Source organism: Aethalodelphis obliquidens, unplaced genomic scaffold, assembly GCF_003676395.1.
Source record: "Aethalodelphis obliquidens isolate GAN/ISIS:26980383/991018 unplaced genomic scaffold, ASM367639v1 scaffold7, whole genome shotgun sequence".
In the NCBI taxonomy this organism is placed as follows: Eukaryota; Metazoa; Chordata; class Mammalia; order Artiodactyla; family Delphinidae; genus Aethalodelphis; species Aethalodelphis obliquidens.
The window spans coordinates 6935606-6951545 of record NW_020837951.1 but is presented as its reverse complement, the minus strand read 5'-3'; the positions used below and the strand labels follow the sequence as shown (position 1 = coordinate 6951545).

Below are 15940 nucleotides of genomic sequence, written 5' to 3'. Positions count from 1 at the left end.
TGAGCAAGGTTAAAGAAAAAAACATTCATGATACTTGTTAAGGACTGTAAGGAAGACTTTATTCAAGAGAGCCTAGTGCGGGGGGGGCGGGTGTTGCAGTAGGGGAGAGAGATTGGTCTCAACTCCAAATACAACAAGGACAAGTGGAGATTTATAGACAATGAGCAGAGTGGGGATGTCAGGGGATGGAAAATGACTAAGTGGGAACATCAAGGCTAGTGAGATTCTTGCGGAGGGCAGGCTAGGGGGATAAGATATTGAGGATGGAGGGTGAAGAATTTGATCAAACATGGAGGGTGATCAGATACCCAGGGTTGGGGATTTTACTAAACTGACCCTGCAGAATTCTTGTTAAAACTGGACTCTACAAGATGGAAACTCAAGGTTGCACCTAGTCAAGCAGAGGGCTGGCTCACAGGAGCCTGACTCTGGTTTGGTCAAGGAGAAAGACCTTATCGGCACCAACTATGTGCCAGGGGCTGTTCTAGGTGCCATGGATGCAGCAGTGAACAAAACAAGGCTCTTCCCCTCTTGGATCAACAGATATATAACAGGTCAGATCCTGGGAAGAAAAACAGCAGGGTAAAGGAGAAAGAGAGAGAGAGAGAGAGAGAGACAGTAGGTCCTAGTTACTCCCGATCTTTTAGCTGTCCCAGTCCGTATGTTGCATCGATTTATCTAGCTTTCTACTTGGCTATTGCAGTTTTTCTAATAGCAATGGCCAAAAGGTCCTAAGACCACGCCAGGCCCAGCACTGAGCACTTTTAAGTGAATAATCACTTAAGGTCCTCGCAAAAGCTCAGAAACCATCATTCTCCTCATTTTAGGAAGCTAAGGTTTAGAGAAGTTAAGTGATTTGCCCAAGGACACAGGGGAGGAAGCAGTGGATTTGGCCCCAGACGCAGGCAGTTCAATGGTGGAGCCTGCTCTCCTTTGCTCTGGCTGCCACTTCCTTGGCTCATCAGCTACCACGCTCCTCTCTCTCTGCCACCTTGAGTCAAAGATGCCAGGTTTGGGGACTTCCCTGGTGGTCCAGTGGTTAAGACTCTGTGCTTCCACTGCAGGGGGCACAGGTTCGATCCCTGGTCAGGGAATCAAGATCCCGCATGATGTGGGGTATGACCAAAAAAAAAAAAAAACAAACAACATGCCAAGTTCGCTCTTGCCTCTGGACCACACAGCCCATGCTGTTCCTGAACACTCCTTCCCCTTCTCTCTGCCCAGTTGACTCTTAGTCATCCTTAGGTTTCTGTTTGGACACCACTTTCTTTCGGGAGTCTCTCACCTTCCCATGGGAGGGCAGGTGTCCCTGGGAATCTCCATATTCCTGAGTTTCCACCATTAGAGCAATATCACATAAGATTGTAATTAAGTATCTTAATTATATGTATCTTGTCCACCACTGCACTCCCAAGTCCAGCCAAAGGGCTGGCACACAGAAATATTAGTTGTTGATGAATGAAAGAATGTGACCTCACTGATAATTACACTAAAAAAACTTAGATGTGTCCAGTTCTTTGGTTATGAAAGGGCTGCCACACTGTTTTCTTATGATCAGCACCAAAGCCCCGTTACTCAGGCAAGGCAAGAATTCCATTCCCATTTTACAGAGGGGTAAACTGAGTAAACCCCACAAGGCTGATGTGGCAGAACTTGATTCCAACTCAGGGAGGCCTGATTCCAAACCCAGTGTTTAGTGCAAGGCACAGTGAACCGAATCACTTGACGCCAACTCTTAGGGAGACAACGTCTCGTACGGGAGGCTTGGCACTTCTGCAAACAACCTCAGAAAGTGGAGAGTGGAAGTGCTTAGGAGAATGCTGTAGGAAGTTAGAGGCGGTGGCGTTGGAAAGTGGGCGCTCGAAGGGCGGGAAGAACTTGTCCGTGTGGGCACCAGTGGAGGCAGAGGAACCAAAGGTGAGAGCTCAGACCACCGGCAATTCCTTCCACAAAGCGCCTTCGAAACCTGTTTGCTCCGCCTCATCCCTTTAAGAGTGGCCCCGCCTCACTCAGCCACCCGGGTCAATCTAATCTCGATGGCCAATCACAGGAGAGAAAAAAAATCACTTCCGCGCCTCAACCGCACTTAGGGGGCGGAACAGAGGGAGAAGGGAGGGTAAGACAATATTGGTCACGTGACCCACCCAATTGCACAGAGGCCGGGGCGGTGCAGAGGAGTTCGGCGACACTCATTGGCCAAAGAAAGGTTGGCCCTGCGTGAGGCCACGCCTCCCGTGGCCCCGAGGTTGGTTGCGCGGGCGCCGGAGAAGGAGACGCTGTCCTTCCGCAGCGATGGGATCCTGGGTGAGTGGCGGCGGTCCGGGCTGAGCCCGCGGAGCAGGCGGGCGGCGCGGCAAGGTCCGGGACTGAGGCTTGCAGCGGGCGGGAGCCGTCCCTGAGCGGGGAACTGGGTAGGGTTGCAGGTGTCCCAGCTCAGCCGGACTAGAAGGGCCAGCGTTGGAAAGAGCAGGTACTCGGGCCGTGGGCGGCGCGAGAGGTGGAACGGAAGGTACCCGGTCAGTGGGAAGATGCCGGGCCTGGAACATTGCAGAGATCGGAGCAGGGGCGCAGGTACTGGACCCGCGCTGGGCAAGTACCGGGATGGAAGGACCGGGTGCGCGGGCTGTGGAAGGCGGCGGCAGTGGGCACCTGGACGACCCTCAGGGATATTCCGGGAGTCGGGGCAAGAGAGGAGGGTGCCTGACCAGGGCATGCGCAAGGAATTGTCTGGGATGGAAAGAGCAGATTCTGAAGAAGGGGGTATTGCTGAGGTCCAGCGTGGGAGTGCTCAGTGCCGGTCCTGGTCAGACTGCTGAGATGTCCCACCGGTGTGGAATGAACCGAGACTGGGCAGAGGGGACATTGCTGGGGTCAAGGCGGCATGAAGGGTGCTCAGGCTAGAGTCATTTACGGGGTGGTTCAGGGCAGGGGAGAAGGTGTCCGGGATGGAAAGCGTGGGCATCCAAGCTGAGAGGTTGTGAGTGCCCTGGTGGGGGTGGAACGAGGAGGTTACTGCCCAAGGTTACAGGGCAGGAGAGGTGACTTTCCCAGGTTGGGACGACATTAGGAGTGTCCACGTGGTGGGGGGACATTGCCATGGTCTTGTCATCACAGAGAAGAGGTGGAGGCTTCTCGCATTCAGCCCTGGGTCGTGCCAGGAGGAAGGATGGGGTATGGTTGGGCTGGATCTCGATCCATTCCTGGAGTGAAGCTGTCTTGGGGTGGATGTCATTACCTGGTACCTGCCACTCTTCCTCAGTCGGGGCAGCAGAGGCTGCTTTTGACTTTCCTGCAGGTAAATGCCAAGCCTTGGGGTCCCCCAGAGCTGAGGTCATATCCCAGCTTGGCCATTTACTCAGTGACCTCGGTAGGCTTGATTACCTTTTGGAGCCCCAGTTTCCCCATCATTGAGATAAACAGTGCTTGCCTTGAGGGTTCTGTGGGTGACTAGACTTAAAACCCTCCATGGAGAGCCTGTTCCAAGCCTGGCCTGTTAAAGTAAGCGCTTGGGAAATAGTAGCCGCTGATCCTCTGATGTTCTTGTCTTCCCTCGTTCGTTCTGAGGCTTGGGCCAAGTTGGGGGTGGTGCTGAGAGAGCTGGCTTGTGACCACTGGAGGTCACATCGCTCAATTTGTAGCCTCCTGGCAGGATGTCCCCTACTCTACGCACACACACACACACACACACACACACACACACACACAGCCCTAGAGCTAACTGATAGGATCATTCATCCTTCCCACTCACTGAGGATAAGCCGTTTCTTGTGCCAGTCCAGTGACTTTGGCCGCCATCCCAGGTAGACAGGGTCCATCTGGCCTTCGTGGTCATTTCGTTTGAAGTCCCAGGAGACCCTGAAGGCCTCCTTGGCCTTGGTGGTGGTGGTCGGGGAGCTCTCTGCAGGATCTTGGGGACTGGGTTATATGTGCTCAAGCCACTTATTCATTGGCCTTGGAATGGGCCGTGGAGTACCCTGGGGGTCTCACAAGGCCCCAGGGGAAAGTTGCCCTTGTAGTCTGTAGTTCTGCTGAGGCTCCCACTTCCTGCTCCATGCCAGATTTGGCGAAAGGGTTGTGTTGAGCACAGGGTCGAAAGTCCGTTAGATCTTGGTCCAAGTCCTGACTCCGCCTGGTACCAGCTGTGTGACTTTGGACTCCTGACTTAGCTTTTCTGAGCCTCAGTTTCCTCGCTGGAAATTGGCAGGGGTGTGGGAGGTAGATCGCATCTACTTCATAGAATTGTAATGATTCAATGAAATAATGTATGTAAGGAACTCTGCACAGAATACCCACATACGGTGTAGTAGCTGTTATTATTGGAGGAAATACCCTGCTGTTTTCGTAATACGTCCACAGGAAGTACGACATTCTTGGTTTTGTGGGAGGTGGAAATGATGCAATGATTCTCACTCAGGAGTCTGACCCTTTAGAGGCCTAAGGTTTTTGCTTAGCACATGGGCCATGGGTTTAAAAAGATTGAGGAAGTGTGGTATGAAGCCCCAAGTTTGAGAGCGACCTATCCATCTCCCAGGCTCTGGGTCCTCACTTGGGCCAGCGTGCCAGACACTGCCTTCTCCCAGGGCTCAAGGTGGGCAGAAAGTCTGTGGGGCGTTCGGCTACCTTCCTGCTGGCAGGTGCAGAAGGCGGGGGCCTGGTTCCAGGCCTCGCATTCCACACGTGGGCTTTGCTCCCACCTCATCCCCCAGAGCACTCTTGTGTGTGTTTCTTTATGCTCACATGCACACACCCTTGTGTCTGACTTGGTCGTCTGTCTCTCAGCTCTGTGGAGGGACCTTCTGGTATGTGTGTCCCTGTCCTTTCGGGGCGTGGATGGTGCCCGGGACCCAGCCAGCAACCAGTTGAAGACGTTCTCCTTGGAAGCTCTCGGCCCCGAGGGCTCTCGCCTGGGGTGCCGATCCTGCCATGGCGTTCCGGAGGACGGAGGGTGTGTCCGTGATCCAGGCCCTGGCCATGACGGTGGCAGAGATCCCTGTGTTCCTTTACACGACGTTTGGGCAGGTAAAGATCGGGGCGGGTTGTGGTCCTGCCCTTTACCTCTCTGGTCCCTGAAACACTGAGCCACTCATCCCAGGGTCCCTCAGCATCCAGGAAAGTTGGGCCCTCGTGATTGCTGTCCCAGGCAATCCTCTTTGAGCAGAGTAAGGAGGACTGGGTTAGGAGTCTGGGGTCCCAAGCCCGGTCTCCACCCCAGGCCTATGTGGACTCTTGACCTCAGTTTCTCAGTTTATAAAAGAGGTCAGTAATGCCTGCCAACTTGAAATGTTTGTGGCCGACCAGTCCTCTTGACACTTCCTGAAGCTCTGCCCTGTGGGATGCAGCCTCGCTCGAGGGGCTCCCAGTCCAGCAGGCAGAGTGAGGGTGGAGCAGGGGAGTATACAGATGGACCATTGGGTAAAGTGAACGTCATTGTCTTTGAAGAGTGGAGAAGTGGGGTGGGCAGACCTCAGTTCCATTTCTGCCTCTCTGTCACCTTAAGTGTGCGTCCTAACCCGTGTGAGCTTCAGGTGCCTCACCTGGAAAATGATGGGCATTCGGACAGGTAACACAGGTGAAATCCTGGTGCGGTAGCTGGCATAGGTGCTCAGTCGCTGCAGCTGGTAGAATCCTGACCGATGGTGTTGGGGACACCTGCTGGACCCCAGATATGATCTCCTAGCCTTGTCATTTTGCCATCCCCCGTCCCCCTCTTTTACATCTCTGTGATCCAGGTTTCAGAGGCCAGGGCCCCCAACTCCCACCCCCACAGCCCCCTGCAGGTGGCTGCCTCTCAGTCATTCCTGGTCAGGAGGTATCCCCTGGGGGCCTGATGCGTTCCCTGCCCCTCACGTGTTCCTCAGGGCAGCTCTCCCAGGGAGATGTAACTGGCTGCCTCCCTCTTTTCTTGCAGTCTGCCTTCTCCCAGCTGCGGTTGACACCAGGCCTGAGGAAGGTCCTCTTTGCCACGGCCCTGGGGACTGTGGCCTTGGCCCTGGCCGCCCACCAGCTCAAGAGGCGACGGCGGAAGAAGAAGCAGGTCGGCCCCGAGATGGGAGGCGAGCATCTGGGCACAGCGCCCCTCCCCATCCTCATGGCCAGGAAGGTCCCGTCAGTGAAGAAAGGTAGGTTGAGGTGGTGGGGAAGGGCCTGACCTGGAGTCGAGTCTCAGCTGGACCCCTATTAGCTGAGATCTTGGGCTAGTGACATCCTGTCTCCAAGCTGAGTCCCTTTCACCTGGGAAGCAAGTCATTGTAAGGATTTGCTGGGTGATGTGGCCGGATGCACATGTCATTGGAAGCGATGGTTCTCATTATCTGAGGACACTTTGGGAGCCCTGGGTCCAGAGTGGGCTGGTGGGGTGCAGCTCCTCCGTCCAGCGATGGAAGTCCCCTGGCTCAGGAGCAGAAAGGGCCAGATGGTTCCTGAGCCTTTTGGTATTCTCACCATCCCCCTCTTTTTCTCTTTGCATACAGTAAGATTCACCCTTTTTTGAGTTTTGACAAACACTTGTAGTCATACAGTCACTACCACAGTCAAGAACTGTTGCTCTCAATCCCCCCGGGCCCTTGGTAGTCAGCCCCTTTCCCCTTCCCCCAGCTCCTGGCAGCCACTGACCTGTTTTGTGTCTGCTGGTGTGGCTTTGAAAGCCTCTTATGGGCCCGTTAATCTTGTAACCCAGTAACCCAGTGTATGCCGTGTACAGATCGCTTTCTAAGGCAAGGAGTCCTCAAAGGCTCTCATGTTGGAAGAAACTTGTTTTAAGAGGCAGAATCTCCTTCCGGGCTCTCCTGCCTCCTCGCTCTTCTGAGCTCCCTCTTGAGCGACGTGGTGGGGGGCACGGCTGCTCTCCCTCTGCTGGGGGCCTGACACCCTTCTCTCCCGTCTCCACCGCCCACACTCAGGCATGGAGCTATCAAAGTGACAATGACTTTTTTAAAAAAAATTTATTTATTTAAATTTATTTTTGGAGGCGTTGGGTCTTCGTTGCTGTGCTCAGGCTTTCTCTAGTTGCGGCGAGCGGGGGCTACTCTTCGTTGCGGTGCATGGGCTTCTTATTGCGGTGGCTTCTCTTGTTGCGGAGCACAGGTTCTAGGCGCGCGGGCTTCGGTAGTTGTGGCACGTGGGCTCCGTAGTTGTGGCTCGTGGGCTCTAGAGCACAGGCTCAGTAGTTGTGGTGCACCGGCTTAGTCGCTCCGTAGCGACTAAGTGGCATCTTCCCGGACCAGGGCTCGAACCCATGTCCCCTGCGTTGGCAGGAGGATTCTTAACCACTGCGTCACCAGGGAAGCCCGACAATGACTTTTAATTATGAATTATCATTGCAGAAGGGAAGTTTTTGTCTTTTCAATTGGACAGAGAAGTTTGTAGACCAGTCTAGAACAAGACCACGAGACATGCTGGCACAGCTGGCTTTCCATTCTGCATTGACTCCACTGGAAGCCTGGAGTCGTTTCTGGACTAACCTCTTGCTTGCCTACTTTGTACCAGCACCATCTCTGGTTCCACCTTATTTTGCTTTCCCTACTTTTCTCACTTAAAAGAACCAAACCAAAACAAAACTATGTGTTTTGAAAAGTTGGTACCTCAAGTCCTTTTTCGAAGGAGGAGAATTCCAGATCAGTCAGGCAGTCAACAACACAGGGGAAGCTGAGTCAGGAGGGAGAAGTGGCTGGGCCTCATTTTCAGGCTTAACCCAGCAGATCCAGGCCCCTCCGGGCCAGGCCCTGCGCCGCGTAACGGGGGTACGGAAGTGAGCAGGACAAGGGGCAGGGGCCCAGCCCTCTGCTGCTAGGTGCACGCCCTGGGGGTGCTCTGCTGTCACCCTGACTTAGAAGGTCAGGACAGACTCTCAGGTGAAGACGGGGAGAGGGATCCGGAGCGGGCAGCAGCTGTGCGAAGGCTGGGTGGGGAGCTGGCGTGACCCCTCTCCTGTTCCTCACAGGCTACTCCAGCCGGAGGGTCCAGAGCCCCAGTAGCAAGAGCAACGACACTCTGAGCGGCATCTCCTCCATCGAGCCCAGCAAGCACTCAGGCTCCTCCCACAGCTTGGCCTCGGTGAGGGTAGCAGGGTGCCTGTCACGGCCTCGGGGCTCCGGTCTCTGCCCTCGGGGGCTTCTGGGCTGGTAGGAAGATGGGAGAAGAGGTTCCACCCATTCATTTGTTGGTTCATTCACTCATCCATCCATGCAGACTTCCAGAGATTGTCAGTGATCACTGTGTGCCGGGCACTGGTGAGGGAAAGGTGGATAAATGCAGAAGAGAAGCTGTGATCTCTTGGGGAAGATACTTACCCATGAAAGTGCATTCATTCATTCATTCATTCATCAGACACTGAGCAAGCACCGGCTTTATGTCAGAGACTACTAGGCGCTGAGGATAGAGAGAGAAATAAGACAAAGAAGTTTATTTTCTCTTGGGGAACGGCTTTGGCTCATTCACTCGTCTAGTTGTTCATTCATCCAGCGAGCACTGAGCCCCAGCTCTGAGCCGGCCACTGCCCTGGGGACCCAGGCATGAGCAGGAGCTGGCTCTGCTCCTGCCTGGGAGGCGGGTGGCTGCTCGTGTGGGAGAGATGCGTGGGTGAGAGCCAGGCCCTGCCGGCCCGTATGTAATGGGTGCACGTTGCGTCCTCCCTATCTCACTTGTAGTGTAGACCCGGAGCAGGGAGGGGGTCATGCCTTTCGGGAGTGGAGCTCAGGGTGGGTTTCGTAGGAGGCTGCAGCTTCCTGGGTTGGGCATTGGCCTCAGTGTTTCCTCCTGCTTTGGCCATTTCTGTGACCCGTCCTCAGGCGCTTGGAGTTGACGGAAGCAGGCTGTGCGGAGGGCTCGCCACTGCGGCCCGGGGCTGTTTTCAGGGATGGTATTGCAGAGGGCACGTGGCGTGTGGTGAGGGGTGGGGGGTGGGGGGAGGCTCAGGGGTCCTGCAAAGGGTCCGGGAAGGCCTCATCCCTTATTCTCGGGTTCTTGCGCTACTTGGCACCCAGATGGTAGTGGTGAACTCATCCAGCCCCGTGGCTGCATGCTCGGGGCCATGGGACACCAGAGGGATGGAGGAGTCCGTGACCACCAGCAGCGGCAATGCTGAGAGCCTCTACATGCAAGGTACGGGCCAGGAGGCCGGCCTTGGGCACCCCCTGCCCAGCGCTCACCCCACCACCGCGGCCGAGGCAGGGTAGTGGGGAGCGTGGCCTCCTCCCGGGAGCCTGGGCTGGGTTTTCTGGGTGCTGCTTCAACCAGTTCCAAAACCACCCACCCCAGATCCCCGGCTCAATGGTTTCCAGCCATTTCTGGACTGGGCAGAGTCTCCAGGAACAGATCTGGTCTGAATGAAGACCTGCAAGCTAGCCGGCCCTGAAAAAGGGGTCAGGACCTGGTCCACACGGTCCTGGCTGTTCCCATCCTTCCGGGCTCTCCTGCCTCCTCGCTCTTCTGAGCTCCCTCTTGAGCGACGTGGTGGGGGGCACGGCTGCTCTCCCTGTGCTGGGGGCCTGACACCCTTCTCTCCCGTCTCCCCCGCCCACACTCAGGCATGGAGCTATTTGAGGAAGCTCTGCAGAAGTGGGAGCAGGCGCTGAGCGTGGGGCAGAGGGGGGACGGCCTCCGGAACCCCGAGACCGCTTCAGAGGCGCTGTCCGAGGTAGGCAGTCCTCCCCCGGGTCTCTCCTGCCCCTGGCCACCGAGAAGACTGGTGGTGTGGCTGGTGGGAGGCCACGCTTGGGAGGCATCTAGCAGCGCCGCCTTCTGCCAGCCCATCACGTCCTCCTGGATGGGAGCTTCCGCTTGACCAGGATGTTGACCCAGCTAAGTAAGAAAGTTCACGTAAGGTGCATTAGCCCATGCCTGGTACTTGGTAATTACTCAGTAAACCACACTGGTGATTACAGCCTGATCCTGGCTACATAAAGAAAATAAGGGGGGCTTCCCTGGTGACGCAGTGGTTAAGAATCCGCCTGCCAATGCAGGGGATACGGGTTCGAGTCCTGGTCTATGAAGACCCCACATGCTGCAGAGCAACTAAGCCCATGTGCCGCAACTACTGAGCCTGCGCTCTGGAGCCTGTGTGCCGCTACTACTGAGCCTGCGCACCACTACTACTGAGCCCGTGTGCCACAACTACTGAGCCTGCGCTCTAGAGCCCATGTTGCCACCACTACTGAGGCCTGCGTGCCTAGAGCCTGCGCTCTGCAACAAGAGAAGCCCCCACTCACTGCAACTAGAGAAAGCCCGCGCGCAACAACAAAGACCCAACACAGCCAAAAAAAAAAAAAATGGGGACTTCCCTGGCGGTCCAGTGGGTAAGACCCCACACTTCCACCGCAGGGGGCATGGGTTTGATCCTTGGTTGGGGAACTAAGATCCCGCATGCCCCGTGGCATTCTTGAAGGGCTGGAGGGAAATAGCCTGTGTTCATAGTTGATTGGGTCGCACGGCTTTTGTCTTGTCTTTTCTTTATACTTTTTTTTTTTTGGTCCAAGTTTTCTATAAGTGAATATTTATCTCAGTATCAGAAAAGAGAGGTAAAGTGGAAAAGCCAAAATAAAATTTTTTTTGTGCAAAACACACTAAATATATGTCCTAGGGTGAATTGTTTTGTAATAGTTAAAAAAGATGAAAACTTGGTGACTGTAAGTGCCCATCAGTAGGGGTCTGGAATACTAGGCAGCCTTTATGGTGGCGCAGTGATTAAGAATCTGCCTGCCTGGTGGCGCAGTGGTTAAGAATCCGCCTGCCAACGCAGGGGATACGGGTTTGTGCCCTGGTCCAGGAAGATCCCACATGCCGCGGAGCAACTAAGCCCATGCGCCACAACTACTGAGCCTGCGCTCTAGAGCCCGCGAACCACAACTACTGAGCCCATGTGCTGCAGCTACTGAAGCCCGCAGGCCTAGAGCCCGTGCACTACAACGAAGAGTAGCCCCCACTCGCTGCAACTAGAGAAAGCCCGTGTGCAGCAACAAAGACCCAACGCAGCCCCCTGCCCCCCCCCCAAAAAAATAAATAAAATAAACAGAAAAAAAGAAGGGACTTCTCTGGCGGTCCAGTGGTTAAGACTCCATGCTTCCAATGCAAGGTGTGGGGGTGTGATCCCTGGTTGGGGAACTAAGATCCCACAAGTCGCGTGGTGAGGCAAAGAAGAAAAATAAAAGGCTGAAGGAAAACTGTATGGGCTGTTAGGTTGCCTTCTCCACTATATTTTATGAAGTGAAAAAAGCAAGATATAGAATGTGTATAGTGACCCATATCTACATTTTTTTCTATTGAGATGTAGTTGATGTGTAGCATTATGTAAGTTACAGGTATATAGTGATTCATGACCCATGTGTACGTTTTATTTATTTATTTTTGTTGAAGTATAGTTGGTTTACAATGTTGTACTAATTTCTGCTGATGTGTACATTTTTAAAAAGACATCCATCCTTACCTATATATGCCTGTTGGTAACTGCTGGTGTGTATGTGCGCTTTTATTTCCCTCTGGACAGATAACACAAGAGATTTTTTTAAAAATATTTATTTAGTTAGTTATTTTTATATCTTTGGCTGCATCAGGTCTTAGTTGTGGCATGTGGGATCTTTTGTTGTGGCACTCGGGCTTCTTTCTAGTTGTGGCTCGAGGGCTCAGTAGTTGTGGCGTCGTGGGCTTAGTTGCCCCGCAGCATGTGGGATCTTAGTTCCCTGACCAGGGATTGAACCCGTGTCCCCTGCATTGGAAGGTGGATTCTTAACCACTGGACCACCAGGGAAGTCCCCACAGGAGATTGTTAACAGTGATCTATGAGGAGAGGGTCTGCAGGGAAAGGAGGAGAAGGCTTTTCTTGTACTTTTTTGGTCGATGTTTTTTCTCATTCTGGGGGTTGTCTTTACACTTTCCTTTTTTTTTGGCTGCACCTCACAGCTTGCAGGATCTTCGTTCCCCAACCAGGGATCGAACCCGTGCCACCTGCATTGGAAGCGCAGAGTCCTAACCACTGGATGGCCATGGAATTCCCAATCTTTTCACTTTCTTGATGGTGTCCTTTGAAGAACAAAGATTTTTAATTTTGATGAAGTTCAGTATATCTAATTTTTCTTTTGTCACTTGTGTCGTATGTAGGAAACCATTCTCTAACCCAAGGTAACTTCCCAGAGAAAGAGCTGGCAGATCTGCCAAAGCTACAAGGCTCTGCTGGCCACACTGAGCAGCGTTACTAAGCAAGATGGCCAGCAGGTCTGGGGTCCCATGGGCTCCGCCAGGCTCTAGCTGGGTGCACTGGGCCACATAACCTCCTTAAGTTTTCTCTGTCAAGTGGGGTCATGGCAATCCCTGCCTCAAGGAAGCCCTGAGGCTGAACAGCGAGTTGCCTGTCCAGGGCTAGCGCTCAGTGAAAGGCAGCCATTACAATCTTACTGTCCCCCTCTGACTGCTTCCGCCCCTTTCTCCCAGTGGCCTGAGGCCCGACTTGGCCCTTGTCTCTTCCCCAGGGTCTGGTTACATGTACTTGCAGGATCTGGCAGCCTCTGTGGAAAACAGGGTCAGGCCTGCCCGTGCCTGGCCCCCTGGCCTAGAAGCTCCTGGGTTCAGAGGAGCAGTGCCCCCATCTCCCCACACCCTGGTGTGGAGGCCGAGGGCAGCGAGGAGGTCACTGAGGCCACAGGCTGTGGTGCCAGGGGTGCGATGCCTTCCCAAGTGCACGCGGTTAATAGGCACAGTGGGGTTGAACCCAGCTCTTTCTGGGCTCCTAACTGCCCTCTGATTGTAATAGCCAGCACTTACTGGCCATCACCATGGGCCAGTCTTGTAGGACGTACTTTATATACCTTATTTCATTCACGTTTTCCCTAAAATCCTGGGAAGTAGGTTCTCTTACTTCAGTTGACAGATAAGAAAACCGAGGCTCAGAATGAGGGAGTTATTTACTCAGGGTCACACAGCTCGGAACTGGTGGCGCCAAGGTCTGGCGCCAAGGTCTGCTCGGGTCTAGAGCAGCGCTGTTCAGTAGGAGGTCATGTGTCTTATTTAAAATTTTCTGGAGACCACATTAAAAAGCAAAAGGAAATGGGTGAAATGACTTTTTAAATTTTATTTATTTAGTATTGGCTGCGTTGGGTCTTCATTGCTGTGCGCGGGCTTTCTCTAGTTGCAGTGAGCAGGGGCTACTCTTCGTTGTGGTGCATGGGCTCTAGGCGCGCAGGCTTCAGTAGTTGCGGCACGTGAGCTCAGTAGTTGGGGCTCGCAGGCTCTAGAGCGCAGGCTCAGTAGTTGTGGCGCACGGGCTTTGTTGCTCCGCGGCATGTGGGATCTTCCTGGACCAGGGTTCGAACACGTGTCCCCTGCATTGGCAGGCGGCTTCTTAACCACTGCGCCACCAGGGAAGCCCTGAAATGACTTAATAATATATTTTCTATAATCTAGTATATCCAAAATATTATCATTTCAACATGTAATCAAGATGAAAAATCACTGAGGTATTTCACGTTCTTGTAGTCTTGGGTTTTTTTTTTGCGGGGGGATACTGAGTGTTTGAAATTGGTGTGTATTTATGCTTATGGCCCATGTCAGGTGGGACTGGCCGAGTCTCAAGTGTGCACTGGCCGTGCGTTGCCGGTGGCTCCTGTGTGGGGCAGCTCAGTCCAGACCTGTGCTTGCTGCTGGGCCTCAGAGCTGTCCCCTGTTTCCCTGGGGGCTGGGACCCCATCATGGTGAAGGAAGGGGCCGTTGGCGTGGGGAGCTTGGGGGGCCTGGGTTGACCGTCATTGTTTTACCCACAGCCAGAGTCACAGCGAAGGGAGTTTGCGGAGAAGCTGGAGTCCCTGCTGCACCGGGCCTACCACCTGCAGGAGGAGTTCGGGTCCACCTTTCCAGCCGACAACATGCTGCTGGACCTCGGTGAGCGGGGCCGGGGCGAATGATCCCCAGGGCCCACGACCTCATCCGATCAGCGCCTCCCTGCACAGACAGGGAAACTGAGTCCCCACAGGCAGGAACAGAATTGGAATGAGGCCCCGGGAGTCCCTGGCCGGTGTGCCTTGCCCCATCCCCTTGGGAGCGGGCTTTTGGGGCTTGTATGTCAATATCTCCCCTGCTGGCTGTTCCAGGTGTTTGGTTTGAGCCCTATTCTGCGGGCACCGGGTGGGCGGAGGGCGGCTCACGTGGAGGTTAGCCTGTGCCGTTGCCCTGCCCATTGAGGTCAAGGGGTGTGACATCACTGAGATGGAATGAAGTTATTCAGCCAAGCAGCCCATGTTCTCCTAGTGCCTGCTGCGTGCCAGACCCTGTGTGGTGACTGTGACCCCCCAGGGCCCTTCCCTGGGGGCTCTCCGCCCCCAGGGGGCAACATCAGACTACTGAGTGTCGGGCTCCCCGGCTCTTCCAGTGATGACACAGGCCCAGTGAGGGCTGGCCAGGGTGACACATCTTCCACTTCTGTCCCCATCCGAGCAGTCCCACTTCCTCTGGCCTCCCCGTGTGACAGAGAAGGCTGGTGGGGCATTCAGGGCTGTGAACCTTTCCCCAGTCCCCTTGAGTGTCCAGACCCCCTCACCCTTGAGCGGGTGGGATGGAAGTGCTGAGTGAGGGGCCCTTTGGCATCAGAGGCCGTTTCAGCTTGTCAGAGAGGGGGAGCAACTTGCCCAGGGCCACACAGCACAGCACAGCCTGCCCTCAGAGCTCAGGGCCCACAGGCCTCAGGGTCAGGCGGTGCAGACGTGGCAGGGCCCCTGACGTGAGCACAGAAAATAGGAGCTTTGCTACCATCAGCGTCATTCGTCCAGAGTCGGGCGTTGGGAGGCTTGGTGTACATTTAGCTCGATCGTGATTTCAGGAGTCTCAGCTCAGCCCCTCCCTTCCCTCTCTGCCCAGAGCGGACCCTCATGCTGCCCCTGACCGAGGGCTCGCTGCATCTGCGGGCGGACCATGAGGACAGCCTGACCTCGGAGGATTCCTTCTTCTCCGCCACTGAGGTGGCGTGGGTTCGGGGGATGGCTGCGGGGAGAGGGGTGAAGGCCGGGGCTCCCGCGCGGCTCCTTGGCGGGCGAGCACTGGGTTGTGGGAAAGTGAAGGCGTTTCCTCTGATGGGAGCAGAATCTGGAGGTCGCCAATGCTGCTCCCCGGGGGACTCTTCAGTGTTGCTGGAATGGGGAAGCCTGAGAAACCAGGGGTCGTAGGTCCTATGAGTGAGGGCAGGGGTCCCCGTCCCCAGCAGCTCCAGCCCACGCCGGCCTCTCGCTTCTCCAGACCGAGTACTCATTGCTTGGTTAGTTTCCTACCATGGCCACGTGTGCCAGGCGGCTGTCCTTTCCTGGGATGGGAGGACACGGGTGTGTGTCCAGTAGATGGTCCCTTTGGGAAGGGCACCCGGTGATGGGGATGCTGAGAGCCAGAGTAGAACTCAAACCCGGGCCTCTGCCCTCAGCCAGCATTCCTGCTGACGTTCCCTCTGAAGTGTTGGCCCCTAGGGCGTACTCCGCCAGAAGTCCCCTGGGCAGGTGCCCTTGACCCACCCCAAGGCTCCGCCCCCACCTGCCAATGCTGCTGACACAGGCTTCCACCCTCTCCCCAGCTCTTTGAGTCCCTGCAGGTTGGAGATTACCCGAGCCCACTCTCCAGGCCTGCCGCCGCCTACGAGGAGGCCCTGCAGCTGGTGAAGGAGGGCAGAGTGCCCTGCCGGACCCTCAGGTGAGCATGGGAGGGAAGGAGGCAGGTGCGGGGTGGGGGGGCTGTCCCCTTGGTGGAGGCTGGGGAAGCCAGCAGGGCTTGGTGGGGACCCAGCTGAGCCAGGCTGAGGGTGGGATGGTCTGGCCGTGGCTCCTGCCCCAGCTTCGGAGACCCTAGGATGGCCCCGGTACAAGACAGGCAGGTCTAGGGTTGACGATGACAATAACTAATTAATATAAGTAATTAAAATAACAATCATTCGTACATGTTCTAAGGGGTCCAATCATGGAAGCACGGTGGGCGCTGTCCC

General features: G+C 55.1%; 1 protein-coding gene across 3 annotated transcripts in view; it reads left to right on the top strand.

Moving 5' to 3' along the window:
• Positions 1-2243: 2243 nt before the first annotated feature.
• Positions 2244-15940, top strand: part of MIGA2 (mitoguardin 2) — a 26488-nt gene continuing 12791 nt past the window's right edge. Inside the window, exons 1-9 of one of the 3 annotated variants that reach the window (XM_027104587.1) lie at positions 2244-2304; positions 4780-5019; positions 5909-6119; positions 7940-8052; positions 8982-9099; positions 9525-9634; positions 13746-13863; positions 14836-14936; positions 15536-15651. In XM_027104587.1, coding sequence (XP_026960388.1) covers positions 4924-5019; positions 5909-6119; positions 7940-8052; positions 8982-9099; positions 9525-9634; positions 13746-13863; positions 14836-14936; positions 15536-15651 — 983 coding nt within the window. In that variant the 5' untranslated portion in view covers positions 2244-2304; positions 4780-4923. Of the gene's footprint in view, positions 2305-2366; positions 2471-4779; positions 5020-5908; positions 6120-7939; positions 8053-8981; positions 9100-9524; positions 9635-13745; positions 13864-14835; positions 14937-15535; positions 15652-15940 lie in introns of those variants that run through there. The other 2 variants (XM_027104585.1, XM_027104586.1) reach the window with 2 other exon arrangements.